Source organism: Apteryx mantelli, chromosome 2 (assembly GCF_036417845.1).
Source record: "Apteryx mantelli isolate bAptMan1 chromosome 2, bAptMan1.hap1, whole genome shotgun sequence".
NCBI lineage: Eukaryota > Metazoa > Chordata > Aves > Apterygiformes > Apterygidae > Apteryx > Apteryx mantelli.
The window spans coordinates 42,759,393-42,787,117 of NC_089979.1; the positions used below are offsets into that span (position 1 = coordinate 42,759,393).

The following is a 27,725-nucleotide window of genomic DNA, read 5'->3' on the forward strand; positions in this document are numbered from 1 at the left end:
GTGCCCCGGGTGCGAGCCGCGGGCGGGGGCAGCCCGGCGCGGGGCCCGCGGCTCCCGCGAGTCTCCCTGCCCGCGCCGCGGCGGGCGGCCGGCCGGGAGCGGCCCCAGGTGCGGCGAGGAGGCGGCGGCCGGCGGCGGCGGGAGGCTCCGCGCGGGGCCGCGGGAGCCGCCAGCATGAACATCCTCCTCGAGTTCTTCGTGGTGGCTTTCAAAGTGCTCTGGGCTTTCGTGCTGGCCGCCGCCAAGTGGCTGGTGCGGCCCAAGGAGAAGAGCGTGGCCGGGCAGGTGTGCCTCATCACCGGGGCGGGCAGCGGCCTGGGCCGCCTCTTCGCCCTGGAGTTTGCCCGGCGCCGGGCGCTGCTGGTGCTCTGGGACATCAACACGCGGAGCAATGAGGAGACGGCAGGCATGGTGCGGCACATCTACCGCGAGCTGGCCGAGGCCGCCGCCGCCCCCCGAGGTAAGCGGAGGCTCCGCCGGGGCTGCCCGGGGCCGCCGCCGGCTGCTCCCGGCCCGGCGTCCCCGGCCGCGCCGCTTCACGCAGCCCGCGCCCCCAGCAGCGGCTTCAAAACCTGCCGCTTTAAAAATAAATAAATAAAAAATAAAGAAAAACGTTGGCAGGGATAGTAAATAGACGAGTTCTTGTGCACTCTGGTGACACCAGAGTAAACAGAAGCTTCGGTGTAATGGAAACACATTTGCTGTTTCCACTCAACGATTACTTATCAGAAGGTTGAAATCCAAGTAAGAATCTTATCTCTTTTTCCTCCTCTGTTCCCTTGTCTGTTCTCTGTAGTAGCTGGAGATGGAGAGAAAGAAGTGCTGCCCCACAGCAACTTGCAGGTCTACACGTACACCTGCGATGTGGGCAAAAGAGAAAACGTCTACATGACAGCTGAGAGGGTCCGCAAGGAGGTTGGCGAGGTTTCCATCCTGGTCAACAATGCCGGTGTGGTCTCTGGGCACCATCTCTTGGAGTGTCCCGATGAGCTGATCGAGAGGACCATGATGGTCAACTGTCACGCACACTTCTGGGTAACTATAAACTTGTTTATGCTGCCCTTCTTGTCAGTTAACTTTGAAAAAAGTTTGCAGTTGCTTAACCCCTGTTTTATTGGTTTTGCACTTGCTCCCTTTTATTTGCAAGCTCACCGCTTTGTGAGTCTCTCACTTTTAATGTATTGTTCTGATTAACAGGATCGGTTGGTATTAAAACTATCAAAAGTTAGTTTTTAATCAACTATATCCTCAAAGAATTCAGAGTATAAAATCTCATGCCATTTTATGTAGCCCTCGGTATGAAATCCTTTGCTAGCATAACCTCTGTATCTGCTTAAAGGTTGCTACTGTTAATGAATGACTTCCCTCCCCTCCTCCCATAGTCATCTCTCATCTTTTAGCTTTAAGATGCTGTTTTAATGATGATTACAATAGTGCGTTTGCACTTTTCTGAAAAAGAACTCAAAAACCCTGCTAGAGATGTTGCTGGAGTTGCCCTGGAGGTAAATTGTTCTTTCTGAAGGCTTGGAGGGAAGGCAAAAACCTCTCAAGAAAACAAGCCAAGACCACTTTTTCAGGAATTCTGCATATTTGTCCTCATAGCTTTCTCTCTGGGGGCTGCCAGTAGAAGCAAGAAAATCTTTAATGTGGAATCTTGGGTGATACTGTCTTTAACCAACAGATACTAATCAAAGAAAACAAGCTATGTGGTCTTACTCTTCTTGTCTATCTGAATCTTGTTTTCCTGTGTTTTATTTTTAAACTTACTGTAGTGGAGTTATATAAACTGGAATGTTGAAGGAGGGCATGATGCACGCTGGGGTTAGCATTAACTGTCAGACTGAGCCTATTGTTAATATTAGAACTGTTCTTTGGTCCTTCAAATAAAGTTATGAAATACACTTGCATAACAATCAAAGGATTAAGCAATCTGAAATATACTCCCACTTAAGCCTTCTTTGTTCTTATGTTTGATAATAAAACTCTATAAAATGCCTCATGTTTGAAACTTAAGGACCTCCCAAACATAACTTTTTAACATGGAAGTTAAATGCTGTTTCATAACCCTAAAGGAGCCCCTTCAAATCTATGCTGTGAAACACTTAATGGCAGAGCAGTCTTTTTCCAATATATTGTAAAGCTTGCTGAGAGAGTGCATAAATTTCAGTGCACATGAGATTGTGTTCAGAAACTTTTTATCTTTGCAAGTGTATTAAGGCCATTTGAAAAGATCTGAAAAGGCCTGTATTTCTTACAACAACCAAAAGCTCTGCATGTTCCTCTTTATAAAAGTCAAACTGATGCTTAAACAGAGATGTACACTAGCTTTAATGACTTAGTGATGTGGCTTAAATGCAGAATTGACAATGTTTCCAAGGGCTCTAAATTATGACATCACTGTAAATTAAAATATGGGAGGATCCTAAATTCTCCAGCTGTTCTTTCCTCAGGCTCAAATCACACATTTATAACATTGTTTCGGAGACCTTTTTAAAGCACCCTCTGTATGTTCAGTCTCCTACAGCAATAGAAAACTAACTTAGTCTAATGATTGTTATTAGTTTTCCATAAGTTTCATTCATCTCTAAATGTTACATTGTGAAGTGACTTTGGATATATATTATATATATATAATAATCTCCCAAAAGCTACTGTTAATCTGAACTGTGGAACTTGAGATCTTGGCTTAAGCTTCTGAGCAGTTAACACCCTTTATATGCTCATGTGTACACTTCCTGCAGATTCTGTGTCCTGCTTTGCTTTTCCTTCTATTTATTTTTGCTGTAGGCAAAACATTTCTTCCTTGTCTTCCCCTTCCTGATCCCAGAAAGGGTTGGCTTGACCAAAAGTGGGTGGACTTCTATTAAAAATAATAGTACTTAATTCAAAGATATCATCTGAATCAGCTGATTCAAAGCCAATTTTTTTTTTGGTGTAAGGCAATGCTGGCTTAAGTAAAACAATGTGTCTAGATGTGTGAAGTCTTCTACAGTTAGACTTCTGTGTCAGCTAAACTGGTGGTCCAAAAGCAAAGCTAATACTCTGGAGCATTATGTAGACTTTTAACTATTCTTGGAGGGTGTTTCATCCAAAAGAAGCTGTAAATGGATTTCATAAATACACAGATCTGAATAATATTGCTCCAGCAGTTGGGTGTCTGTGCTTTTGTTTTTGGTGGTTTGTTCCCTGCCCCCAAGTATAACATGCAAAACTTTTCCCTATGTCTCAAGCACTATTCATACTTCAATATACTTCTATATAAACAAATAAAATGGGACTCTAGTATCATCCCCTTGAAACTTCTGAAATAGGATTGCTGCTCTGCTCTTTGTGCAGAATGCAGGTGAAGTGAACTTATGTTAGCAGCTACAATCTGAAAGCTGCCGAACTTCTGCAGTATGCAATGAACTGAAAGTCTGTTGCTGGTTTGCTATTGAGATTCCAACTGGGCCGTGTACCATATCACAAACTGGCAATAAAGAGACCTTTAGCAGCATGCCACAGCCTAAACAGATGCTTTCCATTTTGCTGACATTAATGATTTATATAATCCTTTCTATGAATGTTCTATATAAACATGTCACCACTGCATCATGTAGCAATTTCCACAGCATAAAATCCATTGCAGTATTAAAAACCTGTTATTTCATGCTGTGATAATATTGAATGCTTCTGATATTGAAAACATAGGGAGAAAATCCATTCTCAGTTTAAAATGAGCCAGCTCTGGTTTACTGTAATTCACAGATACATTACTGGCTAGGCAGTTTTATGTAACATTATCTTTCCTGCCAGTCTACTGCAAGAATAATTTATTTGGTTGTACTTGTTGTCAGTTATTGGAACTGAACTTTTGCAGACCACTGAGGTTGTTCTTTTCCTATGATATGTCAGGATTCCGATTTTGAAACTGTAAAGTCACAGTACAAGGTTTGGCTGTTGATCCTTCAATTTTGAGAGAGAAACTGGGTTATTTCTATTCTGGCTTATGGTTTTACCTCAATTATTAAGCTTTTTTTGTATCAGTATACTGTTTTAGATTACATAGAACTGTATTTAATAAAATATTACTGTACAATTCTCATCTTGGGATTTTTTTGAGATGCTTGTATCTAACCTGTGTACTGAAAGAGTATTGCTATTGCCAAATAAATAGGTATTAATATTGTACATCAGCATAGTCACTGGCAATTCCTTCTAGGCTTGCTGGTTGAATGGGACTTACTGGGTGGTGGGGATGCTTAGGCGCTGCAAGTCTCTGATGTGAAGGTCCTTCTGTACAAGATATCTTCAGGGTCCAGCCCTGAGAGAACAGTGAAATTGCTTCTGCATTTCCTTGTCATGTGGATCCTCCAAAACTTTCAACTTTCAAGATCTTTCAAGCTCTCATCTCTAGATGAGTTCTTCTCTTCAACTTACCAAAAGGGGGAAGCAAAAGCATTTAGCTACAGCTGTCATACTTGAAACACATAGTGAGAGACTAGGGCCTAGACTTTGAAGACTGCTATACAGCTTTGTTACTCGGAGTAGTTCTGTTCCATTCACCTACAAACTGTTCAGTTTGTAAAGTTATGCATGTACATTTATTTTTGTAGGACTGCAGTGAAAATCTAGGCACCTTAACACTGATAAAGGGCAAGATAAATATAGAATGCAGAAGGAATTACTGTCCAAGAAGTAACTTAGAAATTTTAGACTATAGAATTGCCTGAACTTAAAACTGTCCTGGAAAGAAAGTTAATGAATGCCACCTGAATGAGTTAATAAAGCATACGTTTTTGTGTACAGTAGTTGCTGTGAGTTTAGACTAAACTGCTTACTAAAGCCTTGGGAAGTGTCTTATCTATAAGTAGTGTGTTATACTATTGAGCTTGAAAAGACTTGTATTCATTAAATTTCTGTTATAGCTGCACTTTCTGTTCATTTTAAATGTGAAAATGTCTTTTCTGCTGTAAAAGAGTGGGTCTGCATGCTTGAAATGCAACAACTTAGATAAGTAATATATGACCTGAAACTATATCGGGGAAATCTTGTGTGGACTGTTGGCATAGTAGTTTGTTATGATTTTTGGCTTCATCTCTAGAATTCTAACGTTTATGTCTAAATATAGAAACAGTATTCTATTGAGATGCCAGATAAATATACTTAGCATTTTGGACAAGTGGAATTAGCTGCTTTAATTGATTTAAAGTTCATGATAATATATCCTAAGAACTGTAAGTTCAGTTAGTTTAACCTACAAGTTCTTGATATGGGTTTTTTAAGCTTTTAAAAATGAGTTGGATCAAGTTTAAACCCAACCAAGTGCATGTGATCCAAAAAGTGTCATCAAAACTAACACTTCTTGCAAAATGACTCCACCTACATGCCACTGGTGGAATAACCCTGGACAGCACATGTTTTTAATACTGGGGTAGCATGCTGGATAGTGAACATGAAGCAAAAAGCGGTCAGATAGTTAACTACAAAAATAGTAGTATTGGTAGTACTTAAAACTTGTGTTTGAGTATGGTTCCCTGGTTTCTATGTTCTTGGCCCCCTCCTCCCCCCCCTCCAAGAAAATAGAGGGAATCTTCTATCAATTGAGGAAAATACTGTCTTCCAGATGTTTGCTCTGCAAAACTACATCTTCCTATCTTATGTGAAGATGGACTTAACTAGGAAATAAATTGGTGGATGCATGTATCTGGAGTTTGAGTGGCCAGAAGACTACTGGCTTAGAGTTTTTTCTCAGATTTATTTTATGGATGACCAGGAGCTTGTCTACCCTTGTATCAAGCACTGTTGTCACTAGCTTGCAAACTTCTAATAGGTAATAGTGGTTGCCTGTATTCTGTAATCTGCATATATGTGTAACCTAGTCTTCTGGTCACATTTGATCATTTTTTGAAAATGATCACTACCACTCAAACTGTTTTACTGAAGGTTTTTAGTTTTCTGATCCCTTCTGGGGAAAAAAGAGTTCTAGGTGACTAACTAAATGTTTAAGCTTTGACTGTAAAAGGAATCTTGTGGTAGTTCCAGAATAGACATGAGTGGGGATAAAAACTAATTTTTTTTAAGATCATGTGCTCAAGCATAGCAAAAGCGTGCTTGGATGGGGAGATAGGTGGGTCTTAGTCTTATGCAAAAAGCCACCTGCCTTAGTTTGCCATGCAAACTAATGGTACAAATTTGGGCGTGCATAACTGATGTTCCAGAATGCTGTCCCCTGAACTATAGCTCTTCTACAAGTTACTGAACTCTAGTCCCTGAGGTCTATAGAGGCTGCTCAGTCATGGTTTTCTGTTGTCTACTGCAGTACACCTTAGTGATAAACTTGTTACATATCAAGGAATCTGAACAAAAACCTTATGGCCCTCTTGACTTGTTTAATTACCAATACATCCATCAGGGCAGTGAAAAAGCATACTGAAGACTCTTTGAACGTGTTAAGCAAAAAACTTGCTTTCTGTTGTAGAGAATCTTACTTGCGTGCTGGAGATGACTGAACTTTTTTGTTCAAATAGCACTTCAATTCATGGACTTCCCTTCCTCCTCTTTAACTGTGTAAAGAATTTGATTTTTGGCCCCATTAACAAATATGAAGGGACCATTCAGAATGTCTGTCCTAAACTGTTTCAGTTACACCCTAACTTTTGCAGTACTCGAGCATACTTTCAAAATAAATTTTCTGGATCATTTGAAAGGTGCATGGAACTTGGCCTCTCGGGTGATTAAAAAATAAAAATAAAATAAAGATTCTGAGTGACTTGTGGATTGTTTCTGGTAGATCAGAGTGTCCAGAATGGTAGCATTCCCATGTGATCAGCCAGTTATTTCCATGTGCTAAACTATCAAGTTTGAAAAGTGTAGGCAAAAACTATAATGCTTTTCATAGGAAAGCCCTGTTAGGGAGAGGGAAAGTTGTCTTGAAGAGAACATGCCAAGACTTCTCAAACTATTTGAAGAATATTTGCAGTATTAGTCAACTATTAGTGGCTTGCAATTCTGCAGCCTTCTAAAATAGAGCTGAAACTGCAGTATAGCCTGCAGAGGTAAGGCAGTTGGGATAATCTGGCTCTTTAGTCTCCTGTGACTTTTTTTGAGGGTTAGAAACCTGTCAGCAAACCATATGAATGCTTTCAGGATTGGTAATCTCCTCAAGAAATTGTCCTGGATGAGTGATCAGTGTGATTAAATTCCTGCTTCTTAGGGAATGAGTTAGGTCAACTGAATAAGCAAAAACTTCTGCGCTGGCTTTGGTTTGATATTATGGTGTTACTTGTGAAGAATTTGGGGAAGCAGGAAAACCTTTACTGGAACTACAGTCTTTTACCAGTGTGGTGCCTAACTTTGCTAGCAATGTAAGGAGAGCCTTTTCACTGTTTTAGTGTAATACTTGGTCTGAAAGATAATGTATATGGCTCCCTTCTCCTGGGGAAGTTAGAGCAATGGGGTGATCAAGTGCGGTGGAATCTGGAATTGCAGAATTTTTTATCTATAGGCAACATCTGCTTTTATTTTTTGAAGAAGCGGATATGTTAATGACTTTCTTACACTATTACCTTTTTTAATAGCCAAGTGACTGTAGCAAGTTTCTAGAAGCCTGACTTGTTTATATTTTCAAATATGGTGAAAAGTAATCCCAATTAGGATGTGGCTGAGTGTCCTGCTAACCAGTTTTTACCATTGCCTAAGACATGTCTTAACTGAGCTATGTGAGTTAGCAGTCCTTTTCTTTAGCTGTGTCATCAATTACTCTGGCTAGACAGGTTGAGGAAAGATGAATGTTGTGTTTTCTAGCACTATCCCTGCCATTTTTACCACTGCACTCTTTTCTCTTCTACTTTTATCTTTATCAGCTGCTAAGTATTATTCTTTCCCAATTTCTCATGCTTTGATTTCACTTCTGGGTTTTTTGGGGGGAGGAGAAGTCTTTGTTACATATCTATAGTACTCAACCTTTCCACAGTCCTCTGTGTGTGAAAGCCAGAGCATCGCTCTCCTGCTTAACCTTTCTCCCCAACCTTTAAAGCTTTCTGGCTATTCACAATGATGATAAAATTTAGTTATTGATATCCATCTGTCTTTTGTGAAAGATAAAGATTTCTCTCCCCAGGCAAACTGAAGCTGATTAAGAAGTGATGCTATATGCTTTTACCTGTGATCTTAGGCTTTTTAGTCTGTAAAAAGTCTTTTAAAATGTAGCTATAGCTATGTACAAGAACAGGCATGAACTGGTAGAATCTGTTTCCAGGGTTTAGTTTGAAAGAAGATATTACATGTCACAAGTAATGGGGAGGGATTTACATCTGTGCTTAGGCTTCTGAATGAACAATTTGTTCATGTAAATAACTATAGTTGTATAATGATTTATATGCCAATCAAATTAACATTTGACATGAATGAGCTATCATGATTAGAGTTGGAGGGCATCATAGGGCAAGGACTGCAGGCACAGCTGTGGAGCAGAGGTGACTATCTTAGTGTGAGCCTTTTGAAATTCAAGTTTGTTTGGCTGTTGAATTCTGCACCTAAATGGGCCCTGAGACTGGTCATTTCTGCCATCTGTTTGAACTTGTGTGACAGCTTCTCAAATGTTCCACTTAGGGCATTGCTTTGTAAAAGCACTTGAGTGTATGCTTAGAAGTGATATGTCCAAAATTTCTGACTTACGATGAAACTTCAAGGCAGCTTAGTGGTGGCAAGCTGTCAGATGGGAGCATCCCTTTGAATCTATGCCTGCCTTTGCATTTCCTTCCTCTGTTCCTGGGGTGAGCCAGTTTAGCTCACTAACCTGCCAGGAGAGTGAGGAGGAAAGCTATTCATTGTTCTTGGCCAGGTCTCTAACTGTTTAGAGACTAGAATCAGCTCATCAAAGTTTCAGGAGGAGGGCTGGAGTAGAGCCATGCAGCTGTGAGCAGGAGCTTTGTGGCTGTCCAGTGAAACCTCATTCTTGGAGAGACTTCCTAGAGTAGTCTTTACAGGCTCTAAGTAGTTGAGCAGTCATAAATGGTTCTGAGCTATGGTAAATCTGCCACTGCCATTATAGCCTGAATGTAACAAAGCAATTTAGACAGAACACAATATTTTAATTGTGTGCTATCTAAAAACCCTTAGATAAAGGTAGGTTAGTCTTCTGAACACACCAAATAATTTCATTGTTAGTTGTTAACAGCTCTAGCCCACTGCCTTGCACTGATACTATGACTGTTGTTGTGTAAAGTGGAAAGCGATGATCTCTATGGCTATTGCAGTATTTGCCTTTGGAAGTCAGTTGTACTGATGCTGTTTGAATATGGAAAAAACAGGCCATAGCTGTGTTTCAGCTTGGGGAAAACTAGCATAGTTTCCACAGGCAAGCAAGGGAAGGAATTTTCTCTCCATTTGAAAGATCACCTATGAGAAAGTGAGTAACTTGCTGGTTTGGGGTTATAACGCCTGTGCATGTAGAAGCTTTAAAAGCTGTATTAGCCACTGCTTTGGTCACTGTATTAGCTGGAGATTTTAGTCATGTTAGCCTTTGGTTTATGAAGTGAAAGATTCCCTGGTAAGACTTTTTTCCTTCCCCTTGGGAGGGTAGGGGAAGTACTACTGACCACATTCTGTTTCTTGAAAACCTCTAAGCTCCATGTGTTTTAAAAGTGTCACTTTTCAGCTGGAGTTACTTTATAGTAAGTTAGTCTTCTACAGTCTAATTGCTTCCTAGGCAAATTTAAAGCTAAACTTCCATTGAGCTGTAAAATCTTATGCATTTTTCTGTTACCAGTAAATCATGTGAAAAGGGAAGCTTTTCTTCTAATCTTATTCCTTTTGTCAGATGTTCAGTGATGGCAAAATCGCATTTCTTTTATAAGGTAATTGATTTAAAACGATTTAGTGACTAAATTTAGTAGGATGAGTAAAGTGACTCAGCTTTCATCTGCATGCAAATACTGTAGCAATCATAGGGCAGTGAAAGTACTGGCTTTAAGGTATCTAAAATCAGAGACAATCTTTTTCTGTTTAGCCACTTGAAAAGTGTTATGTAAATCTTAAAAAATGAAGGATGACTTAATATTTTCCCTAAGCACTTCTGACAGTTTTGTTCTCTAGTAACTTTTTGGAAAGATGCAGGCTAAAATATGATATCTTACTAAATATTCAGGAGGATGACTAAGCTTATTACAAGCCGAAGAAAAATGTGTATTTAAAAGTTGGATTGTGTTCTTATTTGTTGAACAGAATATTCTGAGCTCTTATCTAATAGCAATTCTAAAATGATTTTATGTGGCTTTTTCACTGACTCATAGCTGAATGTTTTAATTTTTGTCGAGATTATCAAATAGCTGGCAATAAATAACTGCTCTCCAAATGGTTAGACATTTGCTACAAACTTGTGCTAATGAAGATGAGGGTCTAATGTGTGTGTTACACTAATGTCAACATAGCTCTGAAATGCTGCAAATCCTTTACGCAGCCATTTGTCAGTATATAAACAAAGCAGAATCTCTAGTCACTTCAACAGGGCTTAAAGCTGCTTTTGTGGAAGGAGTAGCCAAGTGTTACCTTCTTACATCACTTGACCAGCAAACTCTAAAGTAATTCTGAATTTGACATTTGGATAAATGCAGGTTAGGTCTTCATCACTGAGAGATCTACCTAGGGAAGAATAAGAGTTTGGTGGTGCTAGCTCCTGGGATGCTAAAGGAACTTACATGAATGTAAGAGTGCTGTCACAACAGTGTTGGAGCACTATGTTAGTCTTGGATATATGAATTTAAGCTTCTGTCATCCGTTTGGAAATATGTGATATTTAAATGAAATACGCTTGTAATTGTAGTACTGATTAAATGAAACCTTGAAGCATACAGCCTCAATTTTGCCCCTGTTTGCTCAGTAGGGTAAAAGAGGAACGAGATGTTCTAAAGTTTTATTTCTGTGGTATAAGCAGATCACAAGTATTTCCTACATAAATTATTTTAAGGTTGTATTCCAGGAGCATTTAAATCCAGTTGGAAGGAAGGAGGGGAGATGTACTGATTAATGTGTTCAAGCTGACATGACAGATTTAAGCAGAAGGGTTCACTTTTTTCAAACTACATACTATTCAGTGGCTGCTGCCAACTGTGTAGCAATTGCTTTAAAGTGAATAGTAGATGTGGTTTGGTAGATATGATAGTCTGAGAGTATAATGAGACAACATTTGTAGAGGATGAATACCTTATGACACAAATTTATATTTTGGTGCAGGAGGGAAGAGATGAGCTTTTGATCACAAGTACTATATCTGAAAGCTTCAGTTCTCATGCTTAACTTGTGCTGGATGGAGAAGCCTCTGTGTATACACACTTGTTCCCAAGTTCTGTTTCTGTATGTATCTTTACTTGTATCTTGCTTTGTAGTATGAGGCAGACTGAACACATAGCTGGGCCTCCAATAGGCCTCTTACCATGCTATCGTGCATCCTACTAATCCTTCTCAGCTTTTAGATGCTACTTTGGCATTTGAAATCCACAACATATACATCATTGATGTATGTTCTGCACTTCTACACTGCTTAACCAGAGGTACTGTCTTCCCCCTAATCGTTGCTAGCTGTTAAGAATCTAATGGCTGTTCTGTCCAAGCTTTAATTCAAAGCTGGCAGAACCGTAAGTCAGGAGTGCTTGGAACACCCCTAAGAAGCTGGCAAGGAAGTGTAGTCACTGAAGGGCATTTAGTGTAGGCGGGGGCATTAGTTTTTTGAAGGTGAGAGCATCATGGTCTTGTTGTTTTTCAGGAGCCGGCTGAAAATGTTAGTTCTGCCAGAAATTTAAGTAGATGCTCTGCAGTGCCTCACTGGGCCCTCTCTTTCCAGCTGATAGGACGTTAGACCAAAAAGAGCAGAGGTAGGACAGACACTGACTGCTTCAGGCAAAAGCCTCTATAGGGGCAATACAGGAGAGAAGTGACAGAGGAATCAGCATCTGTTCCAGTTAGTTAAGATTTTGTACTTATAAACTTGCCTGTAATGTAAGGACAAAGATTGCGAGGTCTCTGGTGGCTTATAAATGTCTTTGTAAGAGGAGAAGGCATGGCTCATTGAGCAGGGAGTTAGTGTGCTTGACTTAAGAGCTGAAGGTGCTCCATTTTTTTGTAGCATGTGAAATCAAAGATGAATTGCAAAAAGTGGAGGGAAGGGGCCTAAATATATAATCAGTGATTTAAGCAATGATATATACTGCTGCATATATATGAAGCAATTGTACATCAGCAAAGCAGTACCTGCAAGCACAGCTGAAAGTGGACAAGTTGGTGTGCACATATTCTAGAATATGTCTGTTAAAGGCAGATATTAGATGCTTTCACAGAAATGTTTGGCCTTTAGTCCATAGAAAGGTCAAACCTGCCCTGTAAAGTCTGATATCTGAGGGTAGAAGTAATTTATAAGCTTTTAGATTTAAAATCTGTTTTCTCTCAGGAGAAAAGCTGATAAAATCCATCTCGGGCAAAAAGATGGAGACTGTGTGGCAATAACATATAAGCTCTAACTTCCCTTTGCTGGTATAGAATTAACAAGGGTAGTTCAGCTTGAATGCCTGAGCTTCCTCATGCCCAGTAAGCATGTAAAGTAGTGACCCATCTAAGCAGAAGTGGAACAAGCTTAAGGAGAAATTAGGGCCACCTTTGACTGTGGTACATGTGCCTCAATCCCTGCCCTAGGTAAAGGGGCACTCTAGATTTGGTGTTGCAATGGTGGTGAATGCAAAAAAGCTATATGTAGGGCAACTGGGAGTTTGATTAGCATTAGCCCATGCTAAGTCTTGGGTAATGATATCTTTCCCCCTTGATTCTCAAGAAGAAAGTTTCTGAAGCAGGAATTGTATTGTAGCATTCTTGAGAACTTACCTCCCTTCATAGGATGGGGGGGGGGGGCTGTTTTTTTACTCCACTCTTCTGTTTGCACAGTTTGGGGGTAAGATCACAAGAAATGGAAGCCATTTTAAAGAAAAGGGGAGGGGACAATGTAGTGACACACTCAAACTGCTGTTGCCTTGTCCTTTTCAGAGCACTTTCCATATTCCACTCTCTGTAGACCACAACCCCTTTTCAGTTGAGCCTTGTAACAAAATACACAAAGACAATTTAGCCAGGCTATGTTCAGCTGCCTTAAATGTGGCATAATTACTTCTAGTAGTAAAGAATGGGAATCAATGATTAATGTTTGAGAGATAACTAGTGGTATTAGTTTCCTGTGACTTTTTTGAATAGCATTACTTATCTTATCTTTACTGTCTGCCCATTGTAAACAGCTTTGTGGCACTAAGTTCTGATTAAGGAAACTACTTAATTCAGTTTCAGTTTTCCTCTGATATGCTCAACATGAGTTTACCCAATGTAAGAGGAACTACTGCAACAAGAGGCATTCACAGGAAACAATGGTAACTCTTGGTACTGAAAACTGAATTTTGTAATTGAACCTGAAATACCACAAATACATACCTGTTCTTAAACATCTATGTAATGCCATTTACTAGGTACTACTAACAAACCCACTCACAAACTTCAAAAAATAGGATTTAACCTAGTTTTGTGCAACTTTGATACTTTCAGCTGCTTGAGTATGCCTGTTCTCAAGCAGGGGATATTGTTATGTGTATGGACCTGTCATGAGGGAGAAGAAAATAGGATTAATCACTGACATGAATTAGCAATGGGTTAAAACAAATGATTTGATGGCTTCTGTTCTTTTTTAAAAAAAAAAAAAATCAGACTTTGTGTACTTCAAAGGAAGTATATTTCATACAAAGTGTGTGGGGGGGGGAGAAGATGCTTATTTCTCCTGTGTGGGTGAAGGATAATTTTAAAATAACAGATGTTGTCTTTTGTTGTGACTTAATTCTTTAGTGTATGTACTTTGTTACCTTCACCTCTTAACCTGGATAGATCTTATCTCTAGTTTCACTCTGTCTCCAAGTGTAGGACGTATGAAGTATTGGTGTGTGTGTGTGTGATTGTGTGGCTTTGCTTCCTTGTTGCTCATCATTATAGACTTCTGTTTAAGTCCATTTTGTTCTTTCATGAGCTTCTGGTTGCAAGGCAACTCTAACAATATTACTGTGCATGTATGTTACGCATTAACTGCTGTTGCAGTTCAATATTAAAGGAATCCCCATGGCCTCAAAACAGTAGGTTTTTATGTGAAGGACAAATAAAGCTTTAGTGAGAAATTGAAGGTTGTATTGCCTGCCAGGAACTAAATGACTAAGGGACTCCTTTTGAAATGAAATATTGGAAGGTCTAGCTTTTTTGCCTTGAAGACAAGGCCTGTTCCAGGCACACTTGAGGGCAATTCTTGAATAGTTTTCTTTCATGCCCTTAATATAGCTGTCTATGTAAGCTTGGTTTAAGGAAAAGTCATAGACATCTCCTGATCCTTTCTATTCCAAAAGGATCTGGGTAGACTCATACACAATCAAGAGAAATATTTGGGTTTAATTCATTGCTTTAGTAAGACTGGATAACCCTGGTCTATTTTTTCATCATAGTTTATTGAGAGTAGCAATTGATCAAAATGGTACCAACTTCCACAGTTATTTGTAAATATTTACTTAGCCGGTGGCTAATTATCCAGAGGGGGCCCAGCACTTCTTGAAAACAGTCAGCAGAGATATCTGAGCTCCTTTAAAGTCAAGGGACAGTTTTGGTCCCTTAACTTAGCCAAATCAACCATAGTTGTGGACTCTGTCCACCTTCTCTGTTCAGCCCATTACTGATGACTGTGCACTCTCTCCAATGTTCAAAGCAGTACTTGATACTTTAATGTGGTCTTAGTGTAGTTACTAATCTCACCTTAAAATAATATTCAAATAATATTATTAAAATAATATTTCAGAGATGCTTATATGATGGAATTTAAGAAAGGATGTGGAGATAATATAGAAAAAGCTATTGAGATGATAATGCAAATGACAGGTTATTAGCTTGGTTCTGACTGGAACCAAATAAAAAAGCCAGGAGGGAAAATAAACAGTTAAACCCAGGCTTGTATCTGTAATATATCTAAAGTGATTATCTTCTGAAATAAGCTGGGCTATATGACTATACCTGAAAATAATTTCAGTGTATTTACCAATAAGCTTGCTGTGGGTCTGTTTCTGCCTTTCTGGCACCTCCTTTTTAACACAGAATACTGCATTAGTGCTTTTCTACCTGGTTGGGGTAGATTTACAAATCTACTTTGAGGTAAGGCTGCCACAGCCAGTGTACAGAAGAGTTAGAAGTCTCTTGTCAGAACTTCTTGCCTTCCTTCCCGATTACTGGGATGGAAAGAGAAATTGGGACATGGGCTAACTTTTAAATTTAATTTGGAGATGGAATGAGTGGTCACTTCCTCCCCTACATGGGAGTAGGAGAACCTGCAATGTGGCCTACTGTGGTCCCTGAGGAAGAACTGGAAGAAAGGAATGCTGAATGTCCATGTCAAGGTAGAGAGGATATAACTTGCATTTTAAACAAAACCAAGCTTTTTTTAATTATCAAGTGATGAAGCTGGTGACAGTAGCTATATGACTAGCAATCATGAAAGGCAGCAGGCTCTTATCTCTGTTGTAGTTCCAGGCTCTGCCAGAGTTGTCTGGATGAGCCTGGTGTCTGGTGACTAATCACACCAATTTTGACTCTTGGATCTGACTGAACAGTGTTTAATGTGAAGAGAAAGCAGAGGGTATGGTGACCAAAACATTGCATTCATTTATACTGTTATCCAGTTGGCTGTTCTGGAATGGCTAGTGCTTGGGGGAAACATGCCTGTTATACCAGTACACCACCTGTAAAAACTCACCTGTTCTGAGCAGCCTCTTAAAGATAACTGTGCTCCATCCCCATCAGATGAAGAGGCTGTATGGAAATTAAGAGTAATTTCTTTGGAATTACTCCTTTACAGTAAAGCAGCTCGTTTATGCCATTCAAATAGTTTAAAAGGGCTGAGGATTGACGGAAGGCAGAAAGTATGAAAAAATGACTATTGGCAAACTTAAAGGACCTTACATGTTGTTACCTGCTTTATTTGCTGCTTTGATAAAAAGACAATTCTATAAATATGAAGTAGCATGTCCTTTTCCACTTTGTGCCTTCTGCATTCAGTATTCATTGTCTTGAGCTGCATACAGCTAACATTGTTTTCTGTGGATGCTTGCTTTCTACTTTAAGAATAATTAATCCAAAATTTAATTTAAAAAATCACTTTCCCAAACACAGTATTTCTTCATATTCTCATTTGCTGTATTTAGACTAATTTGTCTTGACATTGCAGCTGTGCTGTTCTTTGTGTTGCACAATCTTTTGAGTTTTGTTTCATTAAGAATGGAACTAAAGAATTTGGGAAAGGGGAGGGAAGAAGTGCTAGACTGTTAGAAGTTAATTTGCCGTAAACCAAAATGTTGAGAACAGATTACGAAAGCTATGAAGTGACATGTAAATGCTTGTTCAGTTTCACACTTGTTAGAAATAAGTCAGTAAAGCTGTGTGCACATGAAATACATGTTTGGTTACAGCTACTGGGAATAGTTTGTTCTTACCAGTGTATTCAGAAGCATGAATGAAATTGCCTAGAAGGTTAGGAATGATCTTAAGACCCTAAAAACTTAAAGGGGGAAAACCTAGCTTGAAAAATTAACTTATTTGCTCTCTATTCAGAACAGCTTCATACATTCTGTCTAAGGGGAATTTTGTCCTTACCTAGCTGCTTTATCTAAACTGTTCTGCAGGTTAGAAAGCTGTCTTGTTTGTACAATGCTTTTTGTTTGGGGGTGAATTTGTTTTAAACCTAGTTCTGAACATGAAGAGGATGCTTAATTTAACTTTTTTTAATGTGCAACACTGCATATCTGCCCTTGATTCCTCACCCTGATTCATTGCAACACAATTTGTTTCATCCACTATACTTACTGTTTTTTTCCTCAGTGTTGAAAAGTGTTACTTTTGTCATTGATAAAAGACATCGCTCTAACTCTACTTATATGCTTTATTTAAATGTTGTCTTTGCAGCTGTGAGATAAAACTGAAACCTAAAGTGTCAAATCAGAAGGCAGATAGTTTAATTAAATCACTTCAGTCAGTTTGGATTATTTTGGGGACCTGGTTCATGACCCCTAATGCTTTGGATGGGCAGTATCACATTTCTTGCTTGGTATCTTCTAATATTTTTTTGTGGAGGATTAGTATGTCCATGTACCACCTCTGAAGACTAATGTGAGCTGTGCTACCTGTTCAGACAAACTCCAGATGGGAAGGCCACCCAAGAGGCATCTTGCCCCTGAACCAGTCTAACTTTTAACTAGTTTCTCAGCAGCACAACAAGCACACAGACTGCAGGTCTGGTAGGCAGATGTAGCTGAAGCTGACAAACTGGAAACAAGAAACTAGGTTGGTCTGTTCTATGCAACAGGAAGAAACTGGGGACAGAAGTACAGAGGAAGCTGCTTTGATCAAGGAAGTAGGTTGTGCCAGGAGCTCAGTAAGAACACAGATTTATTTGAGGATTGCTTATACCACAGAAGAGAATAACTTCACTTTGGGATTGTTTTTTGCAGTAAGAAGAGGCTGGGAGGAGCAGTGGTCAAGCCTTTACTCTGAGACTGGAAATGTGTCCCCTGGTAGGGTGTGGTTGCATCTTACACTGCTTGTTTTTAAGTACAGATTCCCAGCTGCAGCAGATGGCTGGAGGATGGCAGTGACTGAGAAGACTTTTATCCATTTAGCTGAGATGTGTATAGTTGACTTCTAGGTTTTGTACATGTGATAGCTGTACTGTCTATCTTCATAGGGTGCCTTAGCTTCAGCTTTAAATGGATTTGCAGGATAATAGCCTATGACAAGTACAGGGCCTGCTCTGAATAGGCTGTTTCAGAACATGGAGGTCTTGCACAAAGTTTTTCATGAATTGCTAATTGGCTTCAGAGCAGGGCATTTTTTTCTTTGTGGCCCTAAATGGCCTTTTAAGAGATGATTTGCATGAAGTGACTGTTGTTCCATTGCTGGAAGTGTTTGGTCTGCACTTGAATTGCTGAAGACATCACCCAAAAGTGTCCTTAACAGGGTATATTAATCATGTGTTGATTTCCTCTTGACTGAAAACTGGTTACTTTAGCCACAAGCTCTTAAAACTCTCCTTGTAATCTTTAAGCTTTGAAGGAGTATAACATGGTTAAGAGTAGACTTTCTAAATTTAGTGCTCTGTAGTTGTGCTGGTTATTTTTCTTGTATACATGCTTGTGGAAATGATGGACTTTTAGGTATAGATAAATATAAACACTTATGGACACCTAGTTATAATTCATATTTTAAAAACAGTCTCATAGAATAGGTATTAGAAAAGCTGGTTCAATGAAACTTTGCCTGTGCTCTTCTAGTGGAAGAAAACAGTGATTTGTGCCTTGTAAGCGGCAGGGGAAAAAACTTGTTACTACTACTTTCCCCTCTTTCTCTCTGCTGCCTTCTAAAGAGACAAACTCCAAGGCCAGTGCCCCTTCGTTTCTCCAGTGCCTTGCAGCCAAAGCTTCAGTCTGCACTATCGGGCTTTCTGGCAATGTGAGGTGGCAATCGGTCATCCTGGTGTAACATGGACAGATAACTGAGATGTAAGAGGAGGCTGCTGGTGAAACTGGCTAGTGCTCTGGAGGAGACTAAATTGGTAGCAGTACTGACCTGGGAGTAGGCTTCCCTTACAAGGATGACCTGGCGCATCAGGGCTAGTATGCACACAGTAGATGTTGGGGAGTATGATGCAAGCTTCGGGTAAAGAACATAGTGTAAAACTTCAGCACTATCAGAGAGAAGCCTCTTAAGACTGCTGCCCTCTGACTAGGCTTTGCCATGTAATGTGGGAAGAGAAGTTAAAACTTTGTGTGCCTGGCACAGATTAATGTAACGAGGGATCTCAATTCTTGTCTGGGACTGTAAGAGGTTTAAAGATGCCTGCCCTGAGCAAAGAAACAAATGTAAGGGAGCTTCCTCTCAGATTATCTTTTGTAATTAACTTCTAGATTCTGTCGTAACTGCATAATGAAGTTATATGAATCAACAGTAGAAAAGGCAAGGAGTCAGGAGGTCTGTTAATCTTCTATCATCTGCCAGCTGTCCAGTGAAAACACTCTTTTGTGTGGTGTTAGGAGGTCTGGATTAGTCATTTAACACCTGCAGGCAAAAATGTAGCACAAGAACATGTGAAAATCATTAGAGCAAAACTGTCCTGATGTCTGTGATTAGAAAATGCAGACAGCATAAGAGTGGAATTAGATGGATTCAGCTGTAGCTTGCATGTCTTTTAAAGTATGCAGCTGACATGATTCAGACCAACAATTAAGCAAGTAGCAAATACTTAAGGGGCATTTGCATGCTCTGAGCTTGGATCCAAGTTATATGGGAAGACTTGGTTTCTAGAAGGATTAAGCATTTGTGGTACTAATGAATTGGAGTAATAGCTCTATCATATACTAACTAGACATGTTTGCAATGCTTAAAAGGCATTGTCTGAAGTTCCTTGGCAGTTTTAAAAATGATCTAGTATAGTACACTAACCTGGAAGCTGAAGTAAATCGTAGTTGTCTTTTTAAAAAAAAGACTTACTAAATTGATTCTTTTAGCATATAAGGTGCTCTGCTTGATACCTACTTCAAAAATAAAGTTTTGAGTCAGCTTCAGAGAACAGATATGACATAGCTTGGAATTCTATCAGAGGTAGTCTAGTTACAATAGTGAATGCCTTTAATTTATCACTTAATTTTTAAAGAAGTTAACAACAACTCTGTGTTTAAACAGAAACAAACTTTGATATAATCAAAGCATAAAATTTGGAGGTTAAACTCAAATGTGTAAAGTTTCAGTTTGAGGCTTGATTCTTTTCTTTTTTGTTTTGTTTTTATCTTTGAAACCCTTAAAATGATGGTTTATAATAGAAAGGTATATCTTGTTTTTTGGTTAGAACTATGCTTATGGATGCCAATATACATGCAGAGTAATTACACTAAACATCTGCTAGTCTATTTTGTTTTGTATGTAAAAAGTAGCATCAGTAAAAGCTTTCCCTCCAGTATTTCTCTTATAAAATGCCCAAGATAACTAGTAAATCAGATAAAACCTACTGTATCTAACTTACAAAACATAATAATTAGATATTGATAATTAGGTAAAATAATTAGAACTGATAATTGGCACTAGACAACTTGGATGTGCTGGATGGCATAGTTAAACATTTTACATTCCTTTTTCTGGTTTAAAAAATGTGACTTCCATTCTAGGGTCCAATTATCTCTTTCTGATAACTAGACTCTTGCAGAAAAATAAACATGTCTGAGCAAAATTGATCTTTAACCTTAGAATTTCTGCAGATAAAATCCTTGCTGTCTTAATTCACAAACATGCTGTGGATTTTCTATTGGAATTTTGGAAAAAACTCAGAAGTTCAAAACAGTGTACCATGATCTTGCTTCTAAATTCTTGATAATAAGCTCCGATAGAGGTTTTAAAGACTTATCACTAATATAGTCCACTTGTGTTTTTTAACTTTGTAGACCACTAAAGCATTCCTCCCGAAGATGCTGGAAATGAATCATGGACACATCGTAACAGTTGCAAGCTCCCTGGGATTGTTCAGTACTGCTGGAGTGGAGGTTTGTTAGACTATAATTAATAACAAATTTTGTATTTCTTGCTTAGGTTAAGCTTTTTTGTATGATCAGCTGGAGAAAATAAAGCCAAATCTTCAAAGATGCTTGGAAGTTATGGTGCTCGGTAGCATATCACCAGACCACTCCCTATGAGTGGGATCCACAGGACTCAGGCAGCCACCTTATTTATATACTTTGCAGGTGGACTTGCCACTTGAAGTAAAAGCCTCAGACAGCTAAGGAATTCAGAATGCTATATGACCTTTGAATTACCTGGTAACTTTTAAGAACATGGAAAATGCCCACCCACCTATTCCTGTCAAGAGCTTTAGTGCTAGGCTTGAAGCCAAAGGCAAGGATTTTGAAAAGTAATTAATGTTTCCTACCTCTGTGAGGAAATGGCTGGCTGCCATGCTGGCTTCCTTCCTTAAAGCCCTTTACTGGGCTTTAAGCTATGGGCGTTTGGTCATCTAGTTGCTAGCAGTCATTTGAGAACACCAGTCTCGTGTGGCCCGTTTGGTACATAAAACTAGGATTAGAGCCTTGTCTTACTTTTTGGGTCATTAGCACAAACCCAAGTGTGAATTAAAAGCATTAAGTTAGTGAAAATGAATCCACATGTCTAATGGAATAATGGCCGTACTGCCCCATAAGGCATGGGCTTCTTCAAATTGAGCCCAAGTTACGTGCAGGACCTTAAACTACGTTTAGGATAAGCAGCAGTGTTCCTCAACAGAAATGACTTAAACTGGTGTAACTTGAGGCTTTTTTTGATGATTTATGGTCTTCAGAAAGCTACAGAGAATTTCCTAGACTGCATGTGTGACCACCAGCAGAGGTAGTGGCACATCCAAATGAAAACTTGAATGTTACTGCTATCTATCCAATTATTTTCAAATTTTGTTCAGCTTAGTATCCTTATGAGATAGGCAAGGTATAGCTGCTGAAAATTAAATAATATGCTCAAGTCTCCATAATATCTTATGTTGAAACTAATATTAAAGATAAAGAATTTAAGATTCCTACACCTAATTTTCTAGGTAATATTAGATATCTCAGTCCTTTTGTTCTAACACTTAGACTGATAATCAGAGTAACTTGCTGTATGAGCCTGCCTGATTCAAAGACCTGAATCCAAGGTCATCTCCTCCTACGTTCAACTTTCCTGCTTTCATGAGTCTGTGTTAACTGCCTTAAAAGTACAGTGATAAATGAGCTGGTGTGATGCTATGTTCAGTGGATGTCTTCTGTTGCTTTGAAAATCTATGCAGAATCACATGAACTATGCCTTGGCTTTGAAAATAATTCATATCTATCCTTTTTAAGTAACTTTTTTGCCTAATTCGTTGCCAACACAGGATTATTGTGCCAGCAAATTTGGAGCTGTAGGTTTCCATGAATCTTTGAGCCATGAATTGAAGGCTGCTGAAAAAGATGGAATCAAAACAACTTTAGTCTGCCCTTATCTAGTAGATACAGGAATGTTCAGAGGGTGCAGGATCAGGTAAGAAAATTTCCTCATCTGCCCTGTATTTGTAGTGTCTTGAAAGTACTTGAAATCTAAACATTTGCAGCTGGAATTGGGAATATCAGGTCACTATTTTACTGGCCTAGATCCCTGCTTAAACTGTTAACATAAAAATATCAATGTATATATTATCTCTGCTTTTCTGAATTCAGTGAGTTTCTTCTGTCCTATTGTAGACATAAGCAACATAGGTTTTTCCCTATATTCATTGTAATTGAACAGTGAATACAAAAAATTGGAAGTCTTTGTCCCTTTTGAGGAATTCCAAGGAAAATGAGCTAATGAACTCTTCAGTGAGGCCTGTAGTATTTATGCACCATATTAATCTGCTGAAAATCACATCTTTCAGAAAAGAAATTGAGCCTTTCCTTCCACCCCTGAAACCAGAATATTGTGTGAAGCAGGCTATGCGAGCTATTCTTACAGACCAGCCGATGATCTGCACGCCTCGCCTGATGTATATGGTAACCTTCATGAAAAGGTAATATCTGAAATGCCAGTTTAACTGGCTGTATGACCTACCCTTGTATTTTACTAGTACACTGTATGTCCACTTTCTGAATACAAACATTCTCCCACCTACATTAAGGCCACCTCTGAATGCAGTTTTGTCAGAATTCATAAGTCTCTGCCTTGGCTTGCATGAGCTTTCTTGGTTGCTTTCTCAGTAAGTGCCACAAAACCAGGAACCTGTGTATTAAGCATCCTAATTTTGCCCTTTTACTATCTTCCATCTTTAGGTTTCTATTCTTTTCAACAGACTCTCAGGCTGCAGGAACTTCTCATTGTTCCTCTTGCATTCTGTGGGCCACTCTTTAGGAGCAGAGTGTGAGGAAGCTTCCAGCAAAGGAGCCTCACAGAATCACAGAATGGTTGAGGTTGGAAGGGACCTCTGGAGATCTAGTCCAACCCCCCTGCTCAAGCAGGGTCACCTAGAGCACATTGCACAGGATTGCATCCAGGCAGGTTTTGAACATCTCCAGAGAAGGAGACTCTACAACCTCTCTGGGCAACCTGCTCCAGTGCTCTGTCACCCTCACAGTGAAAAAGTACTTCCTCATGTTCAGATAGAACTGTCTGTGTTTCAGTTTGTGCCCGTTGCCTCGCGTCCTGTCGCTTGGCACCACTGGGAAGAGTCTGGCTCCATCCTCTTGACACCCTCCCTTAAGATACTTGTACATGTTAATAAGCTCTCCTCTCAGCCTTCTCTTCTCCAGGCTAAACAGGCCCAGCTCTCTCTCTTTCCTCATAAGAGAGATGCTCCAGTCCCCTAATCATCTTTGTAGCCCTTCGCTGGACTTGCTCCAGTAGTGCCACATCCCTCTTGTACTGGGGAGCCCAGAACTGGACGCAGTACTCCACATGTGGCCTCACCAGGGCTGAGTGGAGGGAGAGAATTGCCTCCCTCAGCCTGCTGGCAACACTGTTCCTGATGCACCCCAGGATACCATTGGCCTTCTTGGCCTCAAGGGCACATTGCTGCCTCATGCTTAACTTGGTGTCCACCAGCACTCCCAGGTCCTTCTCTGCAGAGCTGCTTCTCAGCAGGTCGACCCCCAACCTGTACTGGTGCAGGGGGTTATTCCTCCCCAGGTGCAGGACCCTCTATAGCAGTTGGTCTCCAGAACCAGTACATAGGAGGCCCTGGCTGCAGATTATCTAGGACTTGTACAGATATGATAGATAAAGGGAAAATTTGTACTTTCAGAACTAGTCTTCAGATTCTACATCTGTAGGAAGGACTATTAAAGGAATATTCCTATTAAAGGAATATCTCCTCCCTGTCTAACACACAACAGGTTTTGTATGGGAACTGTTCAATCCATAACCAAGCTGCCATTCCAGTGGTGCAGGGTAAGAAGCAGAACTGACCCTAGCAGTTAATTATAGGGAATTGGCTCACCTGTGCTGATGCAATGTCCTTTGCATACTGCATTTTAGGGAGCAGTTACACAGCTGTCCAGGTTTTTGTTTCAATCTCCAGTATGTAGGAGGAGCCTTTACACTGTAGGATATTATTTTGTTGCCTCCTATGATGGATGGTTGAACTGAGAGCCTTGGGGATTTCTACTTCATGTACAAAGCAGTGGTCCTCCTCTGCCTCAAGTCCATCGTGGTGGACAGGGTCACCAAAGACTTGAGCCTTCACTGTTCACCTCTTTCCTGGAAGAGAGTATGTATCATCTTTTCTGTCAACAAGTAGAGGACTTTGTCAGCAACTTTAAGAACTAGCTTCTTCAACAGGAAGCTCAGAGGCTACTTCAGCACTCTCTGTGCAAGCAGTACCTTATGCAGCAGCAGTTGGATCAAAGGCCCTTTGGGTTGGTTGTCTTGCATTCAACACTCCTGCTTCTAATGGGGAAATCAAAGCTCCTGCATAATCCATGCCCCAGGCACTAGCAGCTAGATCAAAGGCCCTCCAGTGGCTCCTGCACAAGCAGTACTACTGACAGCAGTGACACCTGTACCAGTAACATCTACTTCCCAATGCTTCAGTGGTCCTTGCTTCTAATGGTTAGGTTCTATGCATCGCTTTGTGCTAATTGAGTGTCTGTAGTTCCAGGCACTTAGAAAATCCCATCTTATACCTTCACTACAGCTCCTGAGTACTGTCCTTGAAATAAAGTAATATTTTGTGGATGTAGGAAGGAGGGGAGGGTCTATAGCCAGGTGTTCATCCCATAGTCACCTCTTGGACTTTTATCTGGGGAGAAAAAAGGAAATTGCTTTCCTTATTTCAGACCTCCCTTTCTGAGTCTGGATGATTGAGGTCAGGATGTAAGTCAAGGTTGTTAGACATCAGGTGATCAAAGAATGGCATTAACTAACATTAATCCCAAATTAAAGAATGTCTTAAATGTCTGATGATTTCTGCTGATGCTGCTTTGAGCAGAAGCTTTGCTCTTGGTAGGCCTTCTGTAATACTCTTGCCCTCACTACTTCTTTAAAGATTGTGCTGCTTGTGAAGAAGCAGCAGAGCACCTGATCTTAGCTGGAGGCATGTGAATAAGTAGCTTTCTCCTCTCTTCTGCCTGCCTTTATGGTGGGGACTGTCTGGAATTTCTATCTTAGTAAATATCCCTGTGAAACAAATCCTCCAAGTCTCTTGGGAAGCCCTGCAATAGCTAGTATGTTGCTTTTAAGGACACCATTGATAAAGTAAGATTTTTGTTTTATGTTGTCTTCTAATAATTTTGTAACCTTTTTTTCTGCAGTATTCTGCCCTTTGAAGCTGTTGTATGCATGTACCGGTTTCTGGGAGCAGACAAGTGTATGTACCCTTTCATTGCTCAAAGGAAGCAGGCTACAAACAACAATGAAGCAAAAAATGGAATTTAACACTGTTTTGGATGGACTAACGTTTGTAGGTGAATACGATGATGTTACATGACTGAATTGTGAAGTGCACTTGCATCTAACTGATGCAAATGTTAACATCTTACTGTGGCATTCTCTTGGATCTTAAACCTGTGTATTGAACTCTAAAAAAAAAAAAAAATCAATGTTTTTTTATATACTGTAAATAAAACTGACTAGAGTACTTGGAAAATGTGATAGGTAAGCAAAGTGAATTTATGATGTAGCTGCCACCATTGTCCTTTAGAATATTACTGTATGTACAGTAAACTAGTCTTACTGCTTCTTGTAGGGATGCACTGTGTAATATCTCTTCCTCAGCCTGCCAAGGTTTATAAGAGCTGTCTACAACTAGAGCAGTGTTTCAGAAATTGTTTTATTTCCCTATGGTATTGGGAAGGGGGGGAGGGAGGGAAATCTTGATTCAAGCTACTGCTTGTGACCTTTTAGCAAATTCAAGGACAGATTATGAATGCATCTCAACTTGTTAAGCCAAGCTCTAAAGGACACATGGCCAAACTGTGGTGTAATTCTCTTTTGTAGCAATTGTGTGTGTTCTACTTAAACAAAGATAAAAAGAAATTTGTAAATCTCTGCCAATTCAAAGGCAAATGAATGTCTCAAAATACTCTCCAAGCAAAGTTGTACTGGGCATCTGGTTTTCTAGGAATGCGGTCAGTGATTTAAACTGACTTTTTTCCAAGTCGCTTGATTTCAAATATGCTCTGTTCTGTTCCCCTCTCTACTTGTCAGTCCTATCTACCCTTATGGACTGCATGTTTCTTTTCTTCCTCCTTATTCTTGCTTCTGACAGTTCTCCCCCACCCCCTGAGGAAGTTGTTGTATTAAATTTCTTTAACTGGACTTATGCCTAAAAGACAAAGCAACTCAGCTGAGATACAAACTGTTTATGTAAGTGCTGGTCCTATGCCAACTTTTAGCAAAAGGAAAAAAAAAAAAGCCTGATGCAACTTTACATGTGGAATGTGTAAGGGTGTAAAGATTTTGGGGGGGGTTTCTACTCACATTGTAGAACAGCAAATAACATTTTACAGTATTTTTTGTAAAGCAAACAATTTTGTGCCTTGAATTTGGTAATCTGTATTAGTAAAGCATTGTAAAAGTGAACTTCTACCTCTGTATCTTAATGTATACCATCCACTTGTAAACTACTATTGGACAAATTATGTGATTACTTTTTTAGAATGTCTTGTTAAATAGTGACCAATGCCTGTGGTTATTAAAGTGAGCCACCTTTTCCTTAAAACAATGATTGGAATGTTTCCTTGAAAGACTAAACTAATTGAAACTACTTACTTGTCTGTTCTTCAGTGCTCTAGTATCAACACAGGTCAAATATTTATTACTCAGTTCCTGTCCGCCTTGTCAACTGCATGGTTTGCTGTGTAACTTCTTAAGTCTATCAGTAAGTACTGTGAAATTGGGCTTTAGGAACTGACAGTCGCTCTTTAGTTTCTAAATTCATTGATGAAGTAACTGGTCACAGAGCATCTTAAGAGTATTAGTTTTGTTTTTTCTAAAGTGCTTCAATTAGATCAACATAAAAATAACCTAGTGTGGATGCCATTTTAATGGATTAAAAAGTAAATGTAGTTTCAGTGAAGTTGCAGTTATTACAGTATAAAATTTCAGTATCTGTATCTGAGAATAGTATCGTTAACTAAGCCTGTTCAGAAGTTGATCTAAAGTAGAAGAAATGGTTTACTTTAGCCCATGTTCTGTTGAAAAAGACTCTTAATTTGGCCCTGGGGATGTCATTAATTCTATGTTCTTACAGCAAATTAAGAGCAAGTACAACAAATTTCATTGTGCTACACGGCTTCACTGTAATGCACGTTTTTTTCCTCAAATGTGTCTCTGTTGCATGTTGTTTCAGACTAAGAAGCAGCTTTTACAGTTAGTACATTGGTACCCAAGATGTTATACTGAATTCAGTTCTTGCCTCTCATCATGCCTTAAAGCAGCAGCCCTTAAAGATGATTATCCCTCCAGGAGGGTTTTGTGTTGACATTCTAGTTTCCCAGTTGCATGGGTGCAAGGGAGGAAGTGGAGACCTGTAACTTGGGATGGAGAAGGAAGTGGGATTTCTCGCATTTAGATAGCCCTAAATTGCTGTAACTAGCATGTGATACTGAGGGCTCCTGTAGAGTGAGAAACTACTGAAGTCAATACATTTCCTGCAAATGCTGTGGTTCTTTTAGTTGTGT

At 39.6% G+C, this 27,725-nt stretch overlaps 1 protein-coding gene across 1 annotated transcript; it reads left to right on the forward strand.

The window, feature by feature from the left end:
• The first annotated feature begins 73 nt into the window (after positions 1 to 73).
• Positions 74 to 27,003, forward strand: RDH10 (retinol dehydrogenase 10). The gene is made up of 6 exons (XM_013942837.2): positions 74 to 460; positions 797 to 1,035; positions 20,517 to 20,615; positions 21,971 to 22,116; positions 22,490 to 22,621; positions 25,356 to 27,003. The coding sequence occupies exons 1-6, from the start codon at positions 175 to 177 to the stop codon at positions 25,477 to 25,479; spliced, it is 1,026 nt and encodes a 341-aa protein (XP_013798291.1). The 5' UTR covers positions 74 to 174; the 3' UTR covers positions 25,480 to 27,003.
• Positions 27,004 to 27,725: the final 722 nt, after the last annotated feature.